This window comes from Pectinophora gossypiella, chromosome 10, assembly GCF_024362695.1.
Source record: "Pectinophora gossypiella chromosome 10, ilPecGoss1.1, whole genome shotgun sequence".
Taxonomy (NCBI): domain Eukaryota; kingdom Metazoa; phylum Arthropoda; class Insecta; order Lepidoptera; family Gelechiidae; genus Pectinophora; species Pectinophora gossypiella.
The window spans coordinates 15,236,839-15,259,542 of NC_065413.1; the positions used below are offsets into that span (position 1 = coordinate 15,236,839).

The window sequence follows — 22,704 nt, forward strand, 5'->3', positions numbered from 1 at the left end:
AAACCACAATACGGTTTGTGTCGGTACCAGTCTCTTCACTTCGTTCGTCTTACAAACACCTGATAACCTGAAGACGATAGAAGATTAGATTTGATACAGTAACTTATTAAACCTCCTCCGCTGGAAGAAACCAGCTAGTAAATAACAAATATATATGTGCTTATAGGCTTATCCGTTAGGCCTCTGATTGGACAACAACTCACTTGACTCTAGCTTCTACCAACGCATACCGTTTGGTAAATTAACCTAAATTTCTCCGCAATGAAAATAAAGTAGTTCTTGTTGTGACAGCTGAAACACGGAGCAACATGAGAATGAGATTATTTTGAGAATGTAAACGAATATGGGAAAATAACCACCGAGCATGTTATTCGACTCCTAGCATAAATTGTTCCGTTATATTGATCTAAACTCCGGTAATAAATGTCAGTCACTTTAGCCTTGACTGGAGATACCGTTTTTATCGACAACGAAATGACAGTTTTATGTCTTACAAACTAATTTATATACAAGATGTTAGTGACACCGTGCCGTATACTGAAGGGGATGATTCTGAATTAAAGTCAAGTAAAATTTTCCATCGTAAAAGTAAACATCGAAAATTCCACTTAATATTAGCTCAGAATCTTGAAGATAAAGATGTCGTTATAAACACTTTTTCTTCCATCGGGGGCCTGGGTGTCAGGGTTAGTGTTAAGTTACTCAAGGATCTGATGCGGCATATGTAACGACTTACTGAATGTACTTCGTACTGAAGTTATTAGTAGTGGGTCAACGGTGGGCGTCGTAGGGCTGATGATGATGATGGATCAACAAAAATCAAATAACAATCAGTTGCAGAATCACATTCTTAAACATGCACCTATGTTCGGCTATCCGAATTCTTAACGCAATTTCCAAAGATGTAGATTTGATTCACTGTACCTTACACAATTCACGAGAACTATATTATTTTATTTAAGTAAGGTGAAAATGTTATTTATATTGTAGATTATTATTGGTTTCTTGTTTTGTTATATTTTTTGTTTGTGATGTTTGTATTTATTAAGTGGTAAGATAAATTCACCGACTTAGGATAATCTCCTGTGAGGGTGATATTTTTCATTATGTACTTTAATAAATAAATAAATCTCTACCACAGTTTCTACAACCAGAAGTATCAATATTACAAATTATTCCATGCGACTAGCGTACATCGTAATCATCATACCATTCATACCTATGCATTACATAATCAGTTACATAATAGACAATATCGAGACTATTAGAAAAAATGACAGGTGTCAGTTACAACCTTTGAATACTGTTATATGGTATGCCTTTATTGTAACAGATATATGAATTTCCAACGTGGTATGAAACCTTTTGTTCTGGGAGATATGAACGGTGTCTGCGTCGTAGGTCGCGACCTTTGCATAACTCTCGTTGGCTCGTCCCTTTGTCATGAATATTTCAGTGTTTATGCTGAACGACTAATGACTCATATTCATAATTTTATCACTGAACATCGTTTACGTAATGTTCTTTGTAAGAAATTGAGCATGAAGCGTTTAGGTATTTGAAGTTCTATGCATTTTGATCAGTTCATGAAAGATACTGTCTGTGAATTTTACGTGGATTGATGATTAGCATAGCAATCTGAAGGCAATATGGTTCAAATTCCAGATTTACTTACTAATAGCGGTTTACTTTTGCCTCTGATTCTTATCGGAGCCAGAAATCACTTCAAGACAAATCAGTAAATGTCTTAATACAGATATGATGAGTCGAGAAATTGGGCGAATTAGATCTTATAGACATTCTTTAATTCGACGATTGGAAGATTTGTCAAGAATTTATTATGGGAAATATATTTTACTTTAGAATTAAGTCGGAAACATGTTCGAAATATTTCTAGAAAGGAGTCATACAACAGAAAATAATGCTTTTAGCGTAGTTTTTATTCCAAACAATACTGGAATGCAACTTAAACTAGCCGGTACTTATCGCGTTAACTCTGTACTCTTCTAAACTAGGGCACATAATGCGACTATTGCTAGCGACCGTTTCGCTCCAGATGACGACAAGACAAAGACACGTGACAGATTGCACCATTTGCCTGATGGGAGAAAGTACGAGCTACTATCTAAGTGATCGACATGATTGTTGCAGTTAAGATTGTTGAAGCTACTGGAAAACCAATTGACGATGATTAAGTTGTATTATTATCTTATTATATTGTCTCTATGGTTAGCTTTAATATTGCTGTTACTCTCGTGTCAGGGTTATTTTATAATTCATGTAACGATTACGAACATACATCAGTACCTAGTACCCGGGACAACCAGCTTAACGCGCCTTCTGGAGCACGGATCATCTTACTTTCACGTAAGATCATCAGCCATCGTGAAGGCTGATCAGCCTGTAATGTCCTAACCAAACTAGGGATAACAAAGTGGTTTTTTTATGGGATATGTCCCCACCGGGATTCCAACCCGGGACCTCGGGATCATGAGCCCATATTTCAACCACTGGACCACGACGGCCTTTACCGACACTTTTAATAATAGATGATTTCGTAAATTATTCGACGATGATCAATATGGAAACCAACCAACGGGAAATAGGCATGAGCTTAAGTATTTAATATGGAATGTATTAATATGGAATTGTTATCATTAACGGTCGGAACACTACCATGCTTCGTTTATATGATTGTTCCATTCCAAATTGTGAGCTATCTATTTTGACAACGGGCTGATCTGTCACCATGCATAACCACCTTGATACCAGCACTTGTTTTGTGTTAATATTAAATTAACGGGAGTAATTCAATGTTCTTTCAATGAGGGAAACATACACAAATTGGAACATAAAAAATGATTATGCCAGTATCAAACCGCCATTTTAACCCTTTAGGTAGTTAACGACCATTTCCTTATTTGTCATTTTCTAGATTTGACTATTTCCGGATTTGACAACATTTTGCTGTGACCAGGTGGTAAGAGGCCCATTTCCTGTTATGACCACTTTTTTATCCGTCCACTCTTAGTACAGTATACAAACTAGGTAATTCTAAAAAAATATTAATTGTTAATTATTTAAATAAGTTTAAAGTTAAATTTACTTCGCAAGTGGCTTACCTACTATGCTACTAGTGGTTAAAAAAAAGTACGGTATGAAACCTCTTCACTTATAAATCTTTAAATAAATATGAGTCATAAATTGACATGTTTCTATTAGTCATTGCATTGTTTGTGCGTTTGTGCTTTGTGATTATAAAATAAAATAATTTTATGATGTCGGAACAGAAATTTATATTTACAAAAAATAAGAGAGGCAAAGATACATTAATTTATAAGGACCACAGATATAATTTAAGTTCAAAAAATAAAACCGGATCAAGTCGCTGGAGATGTGTAATGAGAAGTGATTGTAGTTCAACTATAACATTGAATAAACAAAAAACCTCATACATTAGAAAAAGTAAGTGGTCCAGTGGTTGAGCGTTGGGCTCACGATCCGGAGGCTCCGGGTTCAAATCCCGGTGGGGACATATCACAAAAATCACTTTGTGATCCCTAGTTTACTTAAGACATTACAGGCTGATCACTTGATTGCCCGAAAGTAAGATCCGTGCTTCGGAAGGCACATTAAGCCGTTGATCCCGGTTACTACTTACTGATGAAAAAATTTAGTCGTTACATGAGTCATATCAGGGCCCGTTGGCGGCTCAATAATAACTCTGACACCAGGGTTGATTAGGTTGGTATTCCACCTCACAACCCATACAATAAGAAGAAGAAGAAGACCGGCACTTTGCTTTAACGTTTGTTCCACGGATCACGTCAGGTTGACACATCAATCATGATGCATCGCAAAGGAATGGCGTCTGAATTGAAGCACAACTACTGAGTCACTCACAACAAGATAGCATCAAAGCAGTCATTAATCTATTAACTAACCATAAACTAAACAAGCCAACTGCAAAAAGTGTCAACGAAGTTAATATTAATTAAAAAAAACAACGCCCCGGGCATTGAACTAATGGATATTACATCCATTTTCACAATTGCTGTAAGTAATAAAAGTACCAAAATGGGGCTTTTAGCTAAACCCGTGAAGATATGGCTCACGTTATGGCCGATTAGTTCACTCATATTGTGATTATTGCTGTGAATAGCAATGGGGTATGGATTCTGTTTTTCTAGTTATGGATGTGTTAGTGTAACACTAGATAAGTCTTTAGAAATACTTGTGTAGCCAATTTTAATTTGGGTTGTTCCACAAGGCAAAATGCTTTCCTCGGAACGCTAAGGGGGGTGAAAATAAAGACTCCATATGGTGTTATCCCTAAATTGGTGGTCTATTTGCTTCTAGGGATATGGCGTGAGAGAATGCGTCTATTTCCACGATCGCTGCAATAAAACCTTCACAATGGAGCGAGCCTTCAATTCCACCAGCGAAAAAAGGTTTTACGACTACTATACGGGAAATATTACCAACAGTCCTATACCTCGTATCCAGGAATACGATTACGAAACAATATTAAACTGAGGAAGGAAAAACAGGAAAGAACTCATTTGCGTATCATGCAATTGCGGTAACATGTTTTTTTCTGTCAGTATAATCAAACAAATGGGTATAGCAATAAATTCATGGTAACCTAGTATAGTAGATATTAATGTCTATTTACTAATACCCCATGTCAAACGACCAGGAGACGAAGATGGTATTAAAACCCGACATTTTCAGTAAATTACCTTATTTTGCATTTCTATTCCAAAAAGTTTGTGAAATAAGATTTTAGCATTAATAATTATCAATCACATCCCAACCTTCAAATGGAATACCTTAAAAATGTTTTAGAGATCAAAATATCATGTTCCACAAACCAAAACTTATTCTAGTTTTCGTACAATGATACCCAATAGAATACATGAAAGATAGAAATAGAAAAAATCACAAATCAATAAAACTCATTCAAAAAACCATTAGAGTTTAAAAATATCCTTATATAAACAAGTCAATTAACTGGCAACCCAAAGCCAGACCAAGCTATAAAGCATAAAGCTGAAGTCCTCGAGAACAATAAGGTTATAAAAGGTAAAAGCACTTAATACATTAAAAGGATGTTTGAATCAGCTGATGTTCTGGCTACTGGCCAGGGTCGAGGTTTGAGCTTGGACTTGCGCATTGCGACTGTAAACACTACTCTATTGATATGCAAGGATAGTTGGGAGTTTTGCAAAGGTGGGGTTATTCAACGGATAATGATTCTACTTATTCTAATTATATTCTGCCGTGTCGTTCCTAATTCTTTATAACACGTTTATTTGTATCAAGGTTTAGGGTATATAAGCAATTGATTGATTGTTTGGGTATGATGTGCTCAAGGTATGTTTCAGTTACTGGATCAAGGTTCGGTTAGTAATAATAAGTAAATTCAATTTCTCTACATAACATAAACAGCCTTATACGTCCTGCTGTTGGGCACAGGCCTCCCCTCAATCAACCAGAGGGCAAATTCCTGTTTACAAAAAGTTGCCTGTACCAGTAACGCTTTCTGAAATAATAATGATAACCTCAAATTAATTTTCAGATAAGTTTATAATTTTTAATTAGATTACTTCCGAGTGAAATAATTTAGAATTAAGCTAAGAACTTAAAGCTAAACTTAAATTAGATATTTTTTTTCATAAATGTTAGAATTAGATAAACAATGTGTTTGTTGAGCTAAAGTGCCAATATGCCAGGGACGATATTAATGCTTTCTTCCAAGTATCACTCCATTGGCTTCCTCTAGTGCGTGCAATGTGCAAACCAAGTGGTCGTGACGTCATATCACGGCAGTCATTAGTATACAATGTCTGCATTACGTCAGCTATATCAATATTCGTGGGTGGATTACTATCTTTTTATCTGTTATCTACGACAATCTGCCAATGCACCATCTAGTTTTTCGCGGAATTCTCTAACGTGATATTGTTACTTACAACGCTATCCTAACAAACGTGCTGTTTAAACGCCTCTCTAATCAGATTTGAGAGCTTCGCAAGGTCGACTCCTAGGACCGTTGCTTCACCTAGTGCACAACTATAAAGTGCGACATTTTCAGTATTTTGCAAGTCGTGTTCAATTCGCTTCAAGCTTGATTGTCTCACATAGACAAAAGCGAATCTGCCCTAACTACAAGCGGACACATGACGACCATCACATAATAATTTCCAAACTATACCTCTTTAAATCCCTCCGAAAATAATATTACCGTTTAAACTAAGCTAAGGGAACTAAGCTGTATGTACAATTTGCGGAATATTCGCGAATACCGCTTGACACTCAACACTGTAAATCGGGTACACTCGATAACATATCACTGAAAGTTCCACGGAAGACACAAAGCACAAAACCACCAAAATAAATCTCAACGAAATTAACCACTGGAGTTAAAAACGCGAAATCATTTGTAATTGTAATTGCCACCGGCGTTCCTTATTCGTGTAAGGAAGAGGTGGTTTTATTTTTATTTGTTGGAGTTTCGATTTTCTGTCTAGAACGTGGCCGTGCCTCGCCGGCGGCGCGCGGCGACTGGAAGGATCGACCGACAACCCTAGGGGAGGCTGCGTGTTTGCGCACACCACTCGTGCGAATACCTACCTTCTAACTATAAACGTAGAGTCGCATTTGCCGTGGTCGATGTAGTTTGATTCGTTAAGCAGTTGTCGGTGGGTGTCGCAACGCTGCAAGCGACGTCGGCGCTTGTACAATTCGTGTTTTAGACGGTGAGGGATAAAGCGGGAATTTGTTCGAGGGTATGACGGGAGGTCGAGGAATGAGGCGCGGTCTCGGGATTCAATGGGGGAACAGAGGGCGCTAGGGCGCCGGTACTATGCTCACATTAAGCTGACTTTGTTAGCGCCGCCAATATCCGCATGCCACGGCTATTACCTCGGGGTATTGCGGCCATAACGCTGTATGGGATAGGTTCGTTAAACTTATTAACCAACGAGTCATCTAATCCATCTTTTGAATTTCTAATACGAAAAATTTTACAATTTTTATGCAATTGACTTTTAAGGTCGATTCTTTTGCGCAGTGATAAATTTTCTTTTGAAAGACCGTGATATAATGGAATGGTATCATCGTGTTGAGATATGCAAAGAATTCTTATTGTAATGACAATGATTCTTGTATGCCTGTCATCTATTATGATGCTGAATACTCATTGACAATAACAGTTGTTTCTGAGGAGAGAATAAAGTTCAAAATATCAAAATAATGCACAAACAACAGACTGTAAATGTTTTTGTTGGTTTTGGTTATAGGCCGTTATATGCGGCCATATAGCTCACCACCGAAACCATTGGATAACAGAAAGCTCAGTGAGGTGTGGGTACTTAGTTAATATTTTATGTTTATTTTTTCAAAAAAAGAACGTCTAGGGCCCTGTGCCGAGGTTTTTCTTGCAGATTCTTTTCCCCGGCTATACAGGTTGTGAGAAGCTGCAGTAGTTTTAGGCGGATGAGACGTTCGTTATGTAAAATTGACGATTCAAAGTGTAACTATGTTACCTACTGAATAAAGATATTTTTGAATTTTAATTTGGATTTGAACTTGCTTAGATGTATTCTCTATCCCAATTGGGATATCGTCGTGAGCTATGTTGTGATATCACACAGTCGGGTCGAATTGGATAAAATATGGCACGACGGAAAATTCCACTTGATTGTAACTCAGAATCATGAGCTGAATCATCCCTCTCTGTATTCGGTACGGCGACTACGGTGTCACTAATACTCTGTGGGTGAGAGCCTTCAGCGCTCCCCATTTGTCCGGCCAAGTAGTTAATGCCGTCTGCGGCAAATCTACAATAAGTCACGTCAATAAAAAAAAAAAAACCTAATACCCTGTGTGTAGCGTCTAAGTCTCGCTACAGGAACAAAAATATCCTTACGTACAGTTTCTCTAGTCTCAGGATTTATCTTAAGATTTATACGTCTAGACTCATTGTACAGCGTGGGTGGATCACGATACAATCAATAAGTCCAAGGCAGGGCTGAAGATGTTTTCTACGTGATTGGTGAAGGATTTATTAGACCGGTTCTATTGGAGCTGAGAATAAAATGTACGCGACAGAAACCAATTCTAGAGGCTTTTGTGAGGTGATTAAAATACGGCAATTTTATACCCGCAATAATGCCGATTCTGGCGACAAAACGTATTTTTAATTAGTTGGCAGTTTTAAAATAGTGCTGTCCTTTACTTACGATAAGTACAACAAAGATCTAGAGCTAGTTTTGGTTGATTATTACAAAAAAAACACCAAATCAGTAATATTTAGAAAGCCTTTGATGGCTTAATACAAAAACCAGGGTTGATGAAATTGGTAATCCACCTCACAACCCACACGATAGAAGAAGAAGAGTAGTACTTTAAAACATGATATGTAGACTGATGAGAATAGAAAAAGCAATATTTGTGTGTTAGTATGATAAAAAGTGGAATTTCGTTGTCACTGACTCTCCTAAATGTGATGTCTGGAAAAATCTCTCTCTGCCAATCTGTCAGTAATTTGAGGTTGGTAACGCGGACACTGAAATCGAGATAAAAGGTAGACGAGTGATGTGCTCATGGAACATTTCCGGTCGTTAAAAGGCGCATAAGTTATGTGAGCTTAATTATATAGCCATAACGGAGAAAGGATCAGAGTATTTCCTGAACGAACATGTTGAGCAAAAACGTAGCCAGAGTCGTTACTATTAAACGTTTTTTACAACAGGAACGCACATTCACTCACTGCGCTACGTAGAATATAATACTCTATTGCCCTTATTGATATCATACGATACGAGTTGTACCTATTATGGATAGAGCTATGTACGCCGTTACAGTGGTCTACATCAGACCCGTTAATAATTTTAAGATTAGAGATAAGTAAATGCCTAATGTATACAATGTGGCAGTACTTTATATAAATAAATAAAGAAACGAAGCAATGACTTCTTCAGAATTTGTGTACGGGCACAAGTACTAATATGTATACACTTTGAAAACATGTCACATTAAGTTTATTTACAAATTAAACCGTAAGTCTCATTAAATGTGAAATATGATAGTACGAAAAGGTCCTAAAGTGGGTATATGATATTGCTCATGACTGTACCTTGTAAGTACCGCGGACGAACTTATTTGCTCTTTTCAAAAAGCTACAAGAAATGTGCTTGGTTGGAAAACTTGGTCGTAACTTTTAAAGGTGTTTGCACTATTTTGCCCGTACTTTATTCGGTTTAGTCACGCCATAGTTTTCTAGACAAAGTTCTTACTAACTATTTGGCATTTTTGCTTGCAGATTAATCCTGCTAATGTACTTCGTCAAGTTTTGTCTCCTTTTTAATATTCTTCTCCTATCGTGTGGGTTGTGAGGTGGATTACCAACCTAATCAACCCTGGTGTCAGGGTTGTTAATGAGCCGCCAAAGGCCTGTCATGGCTCATGTAACGACTACTTACTTACATAAGTAGGAACTGGGACCAACGGCCTAACGTGCCTTCCGAAACACGGATTATCTTACTTTCGGACAATCAGGTAATCAGCCTGTAATATCCTAACCAAACTAGGGATCACAAAGTGTTTTTTCGAACCCGGGACTTCCGGATCACGAGCCTAACCCTCGACCACTGGACCACGGCGGCCGTTACGATAGAAGAAGCGTATCCTGTGTTATGAAGTCCTCATTTCTGAAAACTGATTTATAAAAAATCACGAAAAGATCCATCTTTTTCTTCTCTACTTATTCTTTTTTTGTACTCTTTTCTTCTTCTCTCGTGTGGGTTGTCTTTATCAACCCTGCCGGGTCTGCATGACAACCGCGCTGCGAATTATATTGAGCGCTACGACCAATAAACGATACGAATGCTATCTACGTAGATGGACGTCAAATGGCTATTGGTCGAAGGCCTCGATATAATTCGCGCCGAGCGCGGCGCGGTTTCGTGCAGAGCCTACTGGTTTTCTTTTAGTATGGATATTGCCAGGTGTCGGACGACGCTCAGTGGGCCTGTTACAAGGTGGACCGACGATCTGGTGAAGGTCGCGGGAAGCCGCTGGTTGCGGGCAGCGCAGGACCGATCGTCGTGGAGATCCTTGGGGAAGGCCTATGCCCAGCAGTGGGCGTCGTACGGCTGATGATGATGATTGATATTGCGTCTGTCATTCCGGTGCATCGTATTTCGAAATTATTTCGCTTTTAACAACTTGGGGTTCAATTTTGTATTGTTTTATCGATTGTCGAGTAAATTGTCTTTCGTATTGTTTACTTGTTTTGAAAGAGCCTGATAAAAAGTCTATATTCATAAGTCTATCTTTAGCTTTTTGTTATCATAGCAATACAATCTTCCAGACAAAGGCATTCTGGTCAACCCGACACGACCTATAAGGTCGCAACAATGTTCATCGATGAATTTTAGGCACGTGCCAACAGAGGAAGCGACATGTTGGGAATAGCAATGGGTAGTTGGATACAGAAACAATGTAAAGACGGACAGTATGAAATATTAATATGAATTGCAATTTGAAGTTCGAGGAAAGGAACCTGGTATTATTAATATAAGATAGACATATGTCCGTATCTCATACCCGTATAACCTTATTGAGCAACCATCAACCACTAGAACACAGTCTGAACCTACACTCCATTTTTCCTTTTCAGGTGTGGAACCCTAAAAAAGAAAAAAAAGAAAAACAGCATGTGTAGCTTCTGCAGGGTTAACATGCGCAACGTGATAAAATTATCGATCGATTCAATACAGCGTGCATTCCGAAGCACGGATGATCTTAATTTTTGGACAATCAGGTGATCAGCCTGTAATGTCCTAACCAAACTAGGGATCTCAAAGTGATTTTCGTGATTTGTCCCCACCGGGATTCGAACCCGGGCCCTCCGGATCGTGAGCACAACGCTCAACCACTGGGCCACGGAGGCCGTCGTCTTAAATTAGTGATGATGACTTCGACAAGATACCCACAATACCCACAATAACATGTCAAATACACTCCATTGATATACCAGGTCATATAGAGCTGCACAGAGCATGGAAGCCGCATCAATGTGACACGTGACAGAGCCACGTGCTGACTACACACGGACGAGACTGCCTTAATCATACCAGCGTAGTACAAGCTGGTATGATTTGGCATACTAGGGTGGTGGTACAAAAAAAGTCATGATTTTAACTAAATAGGCTAATTTCCAACTAGTCAAATCAGTTACTTTTTACTAAACGTCAAAACACGAAATTGCTATGGAATTTGTTTGAAAAAGCACACTGTGACGTCATAGAAAACGTGATAAAATGTCGGACATAATATTACGTTTTTCTTGTTTAAAAATTCATAAATGAGTTATATTGAAAAAAGAAAACGTTTTTCGTTACTTTTAGATGTGTCTTTATTTAGTAATCAGAATTTCATAATTTATCTTGAACCTAGTACACCACCCGATTAAGCCTATCATGGTTTTAGTAATTCTAATCAAATATCATGACTTTACGTCACAACGCAATATCAACGTCAAACGGGACTATTCTTCTCTTCTATCGTGCGGGTTGTGAGGTGGTACTCCAACCAACCAACCTCATCAACCCTGGTGTCAGGGTTACTATTGAGCCGTCAAAGGCCTCCGATATGATTCATGTAACGGCTACTTACATCAGTTGTCATCGTTGGTCCCGGTTACTACTTACTGATGTAACGGGACTATTTATTTATTTATATATTATGTTTGCCAACAGACAAAAATGATTTTACATGTAACATAACCTATATGCAAATACTGCGCTAGTGCTCGTCCAATGGGTTATTGTACATTCGCCACAAAGTAAACTCGCCACATTTTGAAAACTCCATACTTACATTGAAAGTAAACTCGCCACATGTTGTTGTAAATTCGCCACAAATCCTCAGTTCACATATTTTTTGCTAAAAGTAGCGATAGCAAGCAATCTTTTTATTTTTTTTTTAGCGAATAATTATATTCATAAAAAAATAAAAACTAATAAGAAATTAAAATCAGCCACATGAGAACTGTGACGTAAAATCAGCCACATGAGAACTGTGACTTTCAAGTAAGTAGATGTAAGTTTAATGGTTGAAATTGCTGTGTTTATGAAAAATAAATAATGTTTTTATTCTACTTATTGTTTGATTTTTCTGCAGACGTTACACAAAAAAGCAATGGTGGCGAGTTTACAATAATCAAAATTAATAATAAACAATTTACTTCATAAAAAATAGAACTGTGGCGAGTTTACACATATTTTTTTCTGTGGCTAGTTTACTTTGTGGCGAATGTACAATAACCCCGTCCAATTATAAACAAACACAAGATGCTAATTTATTTACGCTACGACAGACGACAATTTATGTAAAATAAATAAATAAATCTGAAAAGAATAAAACAACACTTAATAAACTTAAATGTTTAAAGATTACAAAAGACACGGGGCGGCTCAATACAAACACCAGGGTTGATAAGGATGGTCATCCACCTCACAATCTACATGTAGATGTAGAATATAATCAGGCTTGTGGAGCCGTGTGTAGTGAAGCAGATTTGCTGTTATATCAGATTGGACTGTACGCCACGTGGCTTATTGATTGACCCGCTTGCTGCAAGGGTGCATCCAAACAAAGGTACATGCAAGCTTTGTTCAGGGTTTGTATGTCCGCGGCGGAACAAGTTGGTAAGACCCAGAGGATGTGAAGTAAATTTCGCAATCATACGAATTGGTGCGGGGCGGAGAATAACCGTTCTATACGTAGTATTATCCTTTATTTTGACGTAATAGTCGACTTTTATGACATGCCCGGTGTGATAAGCAGCTAACAACGCATTTTAGGGCTTTTCACATACACACAAAAACTCACGCCGATTTCCCACTGGGGTAAGCACAGACTATGGAATTTCATTTGCTGCGATCCTTATAAACTCCTCTTGCTTCCTCCGCAAGCTTGCTTTTTTGAGCTTTTCAGTATTTTTTTAATTCCAGTCCAGCAAAGAAGTGAACATACGAATTTTCAACGTTCCATATTTCGTCTTACGATCGATGTCGTAGCGAAGGAAATTCGTAGCAAATGTCTCGCGGTTCGCTTATCCAGTTCACGGCTCGATGAATGTGGATATTGATATTTATGAAGGGAGGGTTGCGATATGGCTTAACCTTTAGATTTAGGTACCTACTATACCTGCTAGAGTTGGCGATGTGAAGCGAAGGCAAGAATAATACTAGGTACAGAACGGTAACCGTTGAAAGACAAAGAGAGATTCGAGGCCTTTGAAATGTGGTGTTGGAAGAGGATGGAAAAAATAAGCTGGACTGAAAGAGTTACTAATGAGGAAGTGCTAGTAAGAGTAAGGGAAAAGAAGCAAATATTGAGAGTTATTGAGGACAGAAGGGGTAAGATGATTGGACACTTAATAAGACACGACGAATTTATAAAAAAAAAACGTCATAGAAGGAAAGCTACAAGGAAAAAGAACAAGAAGAGCTTACATGGAACAGATCAAAGAGAAGGTGAACGTCGTGTCTTATAAGGACGCGAAGGAATTGGCCTTTGATAGACCAGAATGGAGAATGCAACACCGACAAGAGCGTGGCTCTTAAATAAATAAATATATCTTTATTTACTCTCACTAATGCCATTGCAATATAACAATACATTACAACAACAAGACATGGACTGTTTCAGTAAAAGGTATGAGAACTTATTGTATATGCCAAGAACTAATTTAACTCTAACCAATAATAATGTATATTGTATGTGTATTAAAATTTATAATGCCTTACCATTTACTATAAAGGAGTTACCATTGCCAATATTTAAAAGTAAATTAAAAAAAAATCTTATTCACCATACCTTTTATTCAGTGAAAGAATATTTAAATTTAAAGTCACAACCGTTTATTTAAATTAAGGTTAATTGTTTTTTGTGTATTTAAAATATCTATTGTTATTTAATTTTTTTAAGACAGATTTATTAAAGATTAAATGTTCCTTTAATTATAAATTATTTAATATTAATATTCGCACGCTGTATGGTTGGGTGATGGACTTTTTTTGATATAATATATATTTTAGATCGTTTATACCACCCTAGAGCGAATAAATTATATTTCAATTTTCATTTCATTTCATTCTATGAGAATCTGGTGCCTGATCTAGATAAGACCCTGTGGTCCAGGTCACCAGGTTCCTAGCTCTTAGAGACCCCCCACACTAGCGTCTTTCGAGCGTCGTCGTCGTGCCAGCGTCAGCGGAACGTCCACGCGACGTCGACGCCGCGGCGACGCGACGCCAGCGCTGGCCGGCGGCCGAACGCCCAGCGTGCGCTGCGCTAGCGTCGCGTAACCGCGGCTCCTGTCGCGTACAATCAGTGTGAAAATGGATTCCGACGAAGAAACACTGCTGTTGATATTACTGATCCAAAAATTACGCAAACGAAAAAGGAAACATCGTCGTCAACATTGGGAACATCCTCTGTGTAGTGCTAGAGTTCAGGAAAGCGATTATTTCGTATTGTATTGTCAACATATAAAAAATAATAAAAAACACTTTTATGATTATTTACGGATGCCAAAACGAATATTTGACGAACTATTACAATTGATACAGAACGATATAAAATATCAAGATACCCATTTGAGGATTTCTGCGTCACCTGAAGAGAGGCTTATTATTACATTGAGGTAAGTAAAAACGCAATCTTTAAATCACGAAAAAAAAATTGTTTTTATTTAGAAAACTTACAAGAAACTAAATCACAGATTGATTAATAGAATTACAAATCAAAATACAAATCAAATCAAATAGAATTACAAATCAAATCAATTGCGTTGTGCATTGTACTTGTTCGCAAAAAACGTTGAACTGACGCCGCGGCTACGCGACGCCAGCGCCGCGCACGCTCGGCGTTCGGCAGCCGGCCAGCGCTGGCGTCGCGTCGCCGCGGCGTCGACGTCGCGTGGACGTTCCGCGGACGCTGGTACGACGACGACGCTCGAAAGACGCTAGTGTGGGGGGTCTCTTAAATTAGTGATCATCTTCTTATCGGGTAGGTTGTGAGGTAGAATACCAACCTCATCAACCCTGGTGTGAAGGTTATAATTGAGCCGCCAAAAGCCCCTGACATGGCTCATGTAACGACTACTTACTTACATCAGTAAGTAGTAGCTGGGACCAACGGCTTAACGAGCCTTCCGGACGGATCATTTTACTTTTTGGACAGTCAGGTGATCAGCCTGTAATGTCCTAACCAAACTAGGGGTCACAAAGTGATTTTTGTGATATGTCCCCACCGGGATTCGAACCTGGGACCTCCGGATCGTGAGCCCAACGCTCAACCAATGGAATGTAAATCTATACTAATATTATAAAAGGGAAAATGTATGTGTCTGTCTGTTTGTCCGTCTTTCACGGCAAAACTGAGCGACGAATTGACGTGATTTTTTAAGTAGAGATAGTTAAAGGTATGAAGAGTGACATATGCTAATTTTTCTCTCTTTCGAACCCCGCACTTCCTAAAAATAAAGAGGGGAAAGTTTGTATGATGCATTCCACAATTTTCAAGGAAGCTAAAACTTGGGAAGGGGAACCGTGTTACCCCGAATTTAATGCGAGCGAAGCCGCGGGAAAAAGCTAGTAAATAAATAGATATCAGGGCAGCCTCCGTGGTCTAGTGGTTAGAGCGTTAGGCTCACGATCTGGAGGTCTGGGTTCGATTCCCGATGGGGACATTGTCGAAATCACTTTGTGAGACTGTCCTTTGTTTGGTAAGGACTTTTCAGGCTTGAATCACCTGATTGTCCGAAAAAGTAAGATGATTCCGTGTTTCGGAGGGCACGTTAAGCTGTTGGTCCCGGCTATTAGCCGTAAAAACACCTCCACCAACCCGCATTGGAGCAGCGTGGTGGAGTATGCTCCATACCCCCTCCGGTTGATTGAGGGGAGGCCTATGCCCAGCAGTGGGACGTATATAGGCTGTTTATGTAAATAGATATCAGGAGGGAAGAATATAGGAGTTATTGACTGCCTTGCCTGTAAGGTGTTGCTTTCAGAGTTCATAATGTTAGGATGGTGAATCTGTTGAGTCAATCTAGAAGGGTGCCGTGACACTAATCATAAGTTAATGAAGATAAATAATGTTGATAAGTTCATTAAATTGCTTTATTAAAAGCTGTGATTAAAAGCCTTCGTGGCCTAGTGGTTAAAACGTCAACTTAGCTGGTTGGAGACCCTAGGTTCGATTCCCGTTGAGAAAAGACTGTACGTAGCTTGGTTAACACGTTGCAGGCTCACCTGATTGTTTAAGTTAGATGATTCCGTGCTTCGGAAGGCACGTTGAGTCGTTGTCTAATATCAATCTTTCTTTTCGGACAATCAGGTGATTTAAGCCTCCAATGTCCTTACCAAACAAAGGACAGTCCCCCATAGTGATTTTGACAATGTCCCCATCGGGATTCGAACCGGGACCTCCTGATCGTGAGCCCAACGCTCTAACCACTAGACCACGGAGGCTGTGCTTATAACAGTTCGGTCATAAGTTCCAAATTGAAACCTTTGTCACCGGATACGATTCCACAAATCATTATCGCTTCTAGTGATGTATGGGCAACATTGTTCGGGTTGCGAGGGTGCGGTCTGGGGTTCGATGCCGGGGTTGTGTTTATAAATATACACGGTTAACACGTGGCTAGGGGTGTGAATGAGATGCTTGTATTACTTTAAAACTATTAATAGGACCTATTTGTATTGGTATTAGTATAAAGGGAGATTTTTTTGGGTGCGTATATCCCAGTGTTCGGGGCTGCGGTAGTTCGTTAAAAGAAGTTTATTTATTTTATTTAGATAGGTATACCAACAGTATGAGGAGCTCGGTGGAGCAGCGGTAAACGCGCTCGGTCTGCGATTGTTGAAGTTAAGCAACTTTCGCAAAGGCCGAACAGGATGGGTGACCACAAAAAAAAGTTTTCATCTCGAGCTCCTCCGTGCTTCGGAAGGCACGTTAAGCCGTTGGTCCTGGCTGCATTAGCAGTCGTTAATAACCATCAATCCGCACTGGGCCCGCGTGATGGTTTAAGGCCCGATCTCCCTATCCATCCATAGGGAAGGCCCGTGCCCCAGCAGTGGGGACGTTAATGGGCTGGTGATGATGATGATTTATTACTGTTTAGTTTACATACATACATAAACAGCTTATATACGTCCCACTGCTGGGCACAGGCCCCCCCTCAATCAACCGGAAGAGGTATGGAGCATACTCCACCACGCTGCTCCAATGCGGATTGGTGGTGTTTTTATTCTAGTTTATGCTCGATATAAAAAGTTACACTAGGCTTATCTAAAATATATTTATAATAAAATATCTACCGAGGAATGGGAGTATACACCTCTGCCTACCCTTACGGGGATACAGGTGTGATGTTACATATTTATAATCTCTTGACAATGGCTCTCGAACGTGATTCCATAATTCTCTAGTCAATCAAATCATCTCAAAGTCACAGCCGTTTAAGTCGAACAAGAGTACCCCAACACCGCCCGTAGGCCGGGGTTCGAACCCCAGCGCGGTATCGATCCACTGCGCCAAGGGGTGTTCCGCCGAATGGGGAATTAAAACTCTTGCCCTTATTGTGATGGTATACGAATATTTGTACCGATTGGTGAAGGTTTAGCTAGGCACCTACTTTGCTTTTTTCTAATGTTTTGATACTTGGGTTTAAGCGTTTCTCTTTGGGAAATGAAATAATTATGCAGCCTAAAAAAATGCTAGAAAATTGAGACAAATATGGTTGTACCATGATAAATGCTTTGTGATAACATTTAAGACAAAACCTGTTAGTCATCAATTTACGTATTGTATTAATGATCAACAACTGGAGCGGAAGGACACCGCCCGAGATCTTGGGGTATTCTGCGACAGCAAATTATCATTTCGGCCACATTATCCACATTATGGAGCAATCGCACAATAGGCTTTGTGATTCTGGTCACGAAAGGCCTCAAGACTCCCTGTTTAATGCTTTAGTTAGTTTGACATTAGAATATGCTTCCGTGGTTTGGTCTCAATTTTATAAGGTTCACACAGCAAGCATCGAAAAGGTCCAAAAAAGCTTCCTCCGAATTATAATATGAGAATTAAGTACTATCGAAAAGAAGACAATTGAGCGAACTTATCTACCTGTACAAAATTATACACGCGTATATAGACCGCACCGATATTTGCTTCCATCACTTTTAATGCAGCAATTCGGCAACGTAAGACACCAGAGTTGGCACTATAATCTCTACTTTGATGAAATCTCTACTTTTGGATATACAGAAACAGGTAAATTCATAGGATGTTGCATAAGTGGCGAGAATTTTTAAATTTTAATTTTAATTTTACAAGTTGCAAACTTAAAGTATTTATGCTTTTTTTTTCATTTTATAATACAAACTGATATAATATAATTATATGAATAGATACACACACATATACAAATATATATATATATATATATAAATATATATACTAATTACATTAACAACATGTGCTAATTATGTAAAATTGTTTTAATAAAAACCTACATATCATACAACTATTTATTTATGTACAGTATACTATTATTTTATACAACTTTTTCAGTGTCGAATTGTATTGGCAAGCATCATCGGTTGGTTCGGTTGCCGTACCCGCGGATTTCTCCAGCCGTGTTGTAGCTGAAAATCAGCGTTTTGTTCGTGAGAGCAAAAACTTGCGCTGAGCTATGACAGATTTGCGCTGCTGCAGCACACATACACACCTGGCGTGTTTAATACAGAGCTTCGTCTCTGTTGATTGGCTGTCTGTATCTAATCTTTTTCTTTTTGTATGCATGTGTGTCTGTAGACCAAATAAATGTTTTATCTATCTTATCTATCTATCTATAAATGCCCAACGGTCAACCACTAGACCACGTAGGCCGTTATAATGTATAGTTACCATTATACTGATTGTACTCTTGACTCGTGAGGTACCTTAAGGCGGGAATACACATGCCAGTAGCTGGCACACTCGATCCTTGCATAAGCTATTGCTACTTTCATTTGTATAATTTTAACAGGCGTGTTATATTCGCACGCGAATCGAGAACGGACGCTTCAAAAATACGGCTCATGGAGGTGTTGTGACTTACCTTTCCACGCAGGTCTGGTTCCAGGCCATCGGAGCTCGTCCACGAGAGGTCGTGCAGCACGAACGACACCTCCGTTATAGAGTACTCTGAAAATAAGACACAAAATAAACTTATGTCTGCCGCTCCTAACGCGGTCATAGAATAAGAAATAATGTTTATAGAACGGCAACTCTCCGCTCCCCACCAGCGGCTGAGCTAGGTTTACCTCACCCCCTCTCGGTCTTACTTTAGTCGTCAATCGTATGGGCGTCAGACGTCACGCACACAGATGCGCGTGTACCACGTCAATGTGTAGTGTCTGTGTAAAACGAGGTGTTTTGTATGAAGTGTCCGGGGTGTGACACGGTATAGAGCTGTAGCTCCGAACGACGTTATGTTTGACGATGTGGCCGATGCTACGTGGAACGTCGCCGTTTTGAAAAACCCCATTCTAATGCGATTTTCTTTAACAAAAACTTCTAATTCTTTCAATTAATGTCAATCCACTTGAGGCCACTGGCATTCTGTCGTCTAAAACGTGAAGCGACTGTTCAAACTCCAGTACTGAATTTGCACCAACGAGTTTTTAATTTATCTTAAGTACAGTTTTCAGTTGGAGGAGGCCTATGCCCAGCAGTGGGCGTTGTACGGCTGATGATGATGACAGTTTTCATTAACATAGTTGGCTCGCCACATATCACGTTGGTCTAACAGAAAGCGCGGTGAGGCGTGGGTACTTAGTTCATATTGTGATGGATGGACCTCTGACTACCCCGATTGCGATAATAGACGTGAGCTTATGTTATGTTATTCTCATTCCAGATAAAAATTGAGCTTACAATTTGTTTATCTGGATTGAAAATAGCGTATTTTATATCACATTCACGCTTACAAGGTATTCGGTTTAAGGCGAAGCTATATCCTTTTAAGGCCGAGATTTCCAGACAATAAGGTAGTTAATCGATGTGGCTTGGATTTTAAAAGGAGATTCGGTCTTATGACTTTACAAGATGTTAGTGAAATCGTAACGAATACTGAGAAGGCTGATTCAGCTCATTATTCTGAGTTACCTAATATCAAGTGGAATTTTCGATCGCAAAAGTAAAGAATTGAAAATAATAAAAAAAAACTAAAATCCACTTGATATTAACTCAGAATCATGGTCTGAATCATACCCCTCAGTATTCGTTACGATGTCTCTAACACCCTGTATAGCATGCGAGGAGATTGGATAATGGTTGGTTGTTCTCAGTTGTTATTCTCAGGCCGCCTGTTGCTCAGTTGTTGGTTATTCTCAGGCCGCCTGTTGTGCTTTTCTGTATATTATGTTGTCCTTATCTGTATTTTGAGTCCATTGTGCTCAATAAAGTATTTTATCTATCTATTCTTACCACAGAGGTGAGTTCGGGAGGGGGCGGGCAGCGCGACGCGCTCAGCGAGCTGCGCCGACGGCATCTGCCCCCGCCTGCAACAAACAAACAACAACAACATTCATTACAAATAAATGATTGAAAAAAAAATACCAATGATTTCATTGATTGATCATGATGAAACGTAGCATGGCTTTTCTAGTATGACGAGTGACAAGAGATTCTTTATCTTCTTCTATCGTGTGGTTGTGAGGTGAATTACCAACCCCATCAACCCTGGTGTCAGGATTATTACTGAGCCGCCATAGGCCCTGACATGACTCATGTAACGACTACGTACTTACACAAGTAAAACCGGGACCAACGGCTTAAAGTGCCTTCCGAAACACGGATCTTTTTACTTTTTGGACAATCAGGTGATCAGCTTGTAATGTCCTAACCAAACTAGGGATCACAAAGGGATTTTTGTGATTTTTCCCCACCGGGATTGGAACCCGGGACCTCCGGATCGTGAGCACAACGCTCAACCACTGGACCACGGAGGTCGTTAGGGATTCTTTATTTTACGTATATTATTTTTCTCTATCCTTTGGCGACAGGTTCGCTCATCACCCATAATCTAGATAGTCATCATGCTATCACTATAAGTAGCTACTAGCTGTGTTACTTATAATATTACAGGTTCGTAACAGTGTTAAGCCGTGTTTCCAATTCGCAACATTTGGCGCGCGACATGTTTCACAACATAGCGCGGAACTTTTGTTTAACAACGTTGTCTGTCCACGCATCTACTATACGTGTATCGTCGACAACAAGTCGCCAGAGGAAATGGTGTTGTTGCGCGTTACGTCTCCACTCGACAATAATTCAACGACAAGCCGCGCGACATATTGCGCCTCAGCTGGCAACGTTGCGCGCTGTTGTGCAACGTTGCCGTATATGTTGAGCGTTACGTGTTACGCGTGAATTGTTGCCTAAAAAGCTTTAACGTAAGATCCTAGCCGAAAATACCTAAACGGAGTTACATTTTGAGGACATCCAGGGGCCTTAAGCAAAATGCTTTTCGCTTTCGTTATTGCTACAGAATAAAAAATGTAACGTGGTTCGTGTGTGCCAATCTCATACAATAGGCTAATTGACTATCTGGTAAAATGAGATACATTTTATGAAACGTCAAAACGAAAGTTTTCTTTGGAGTTTGTATGGAAATACTGCCCTGTGACGTCATCGATAAAAGCTGTCAAATGTTGTACTCATTGTTATTGAACTCGTAAATAAAATTCGTCACATAGCGTTAACGTTAACATGTAAACCGACGTGACGACGTGATTGATAAACCGCCAATTTTTTGCATGAATGATGTGCAACTTTATTTAAAATTAGTTTTTTTTTTATATTGTTAGACTAAGTAATTAGGCTTCCACTGTAAGCGATGCGTGTGTCTTTCTCTTTTCTTTGTTTTTTTTTTTGTCTCACCTATTAACTTCTACGTTGTCACTATTTGTGGGGATCTATAATTGGCTTTGTTTTATTAGTTTAATGATTAGTCAGTAAGTGAAAGCTGTTGATCTCCCAAATATTAAATAAACAAATAAATATTTTTTTTGCTAGGCCCCTATCCTGCTTTGTCCCTGGACGTTCACTTTAGACTTCCGTGTATCTCCATTAGTATAGTTTAATTGCGTCGACGGTTCTCCATCAATCTCCTGTTGATCTCCCTAACTTTCGCCGAGTCATTTGTCAATGGTATAAATAAAAATAAAGCACTCCAGAATAACAAACTATTTCTGAGCAATCTTATGACGCAAACGGAACTTGGAGGATATGTCCGATGTTTCGGTATTTTTGGTGGGGATTTAGACAACGAAAAAAAAATTAAAATAAAATGAGTTAAGAATATCTAAATCGAAAGGTAAAATAAACTCACCAAAGGTTTTCTTCAACACCAGAAATATGCATTACAAATTAAATTAAGAAATGTGTAAGACACATTTTCACACACTCATAACTAATCACAGTCATATTTCACAGTGTTTCAATTCTTATAGGTATTATGTTTATTGAAAATATCCAAATTATTGTCTAAATAAAAAAGAAGTATTAAATAAGAAATTATATAATAAATCTAGACACATAAAACACCCACAGAATTACATTTTACTGGCT

The 22,704-nt window shown here is 38.9% G+C and overlaps 1 protein-coding gene across 2 annotated transcripts in view; it reads right to left on the reverse strand.

The window, feature by feature from the left end:
• The window catches only part of LOC126369923 (adenomatous polyposis coli protein), a 76,290-nt gene that overhangs the window by 51,744 nt on the left and 1,842 nt on the right, over window positions 1-22,704 (reverse strand). The window contains exons 2-3 of one of the 2 annotated variants that reach the window (XM_050014514.1): window positions 20,560-20,633; window positions 19,190-19,275 (exon numbers count right to left, since the gene is read on the reverse strand). In XM_050014514.1, coding sequence (XP_049870471.1) covers window positions 19,190-19,275; window positions 20,560-20,623 — 150 coding nt within the window. In that variant the 5' untranslated portion in view covers window positions 20,624-20,633. Of the gene's footprint in view, window positions 1-6,217; window positions 6,498-19,189; window positions 19,276-20,559; window positions 20,634-22,704 lie in introns of those variants that run through there. The other variant, XM_050014513.1, reaches the window with a different exon arrangement.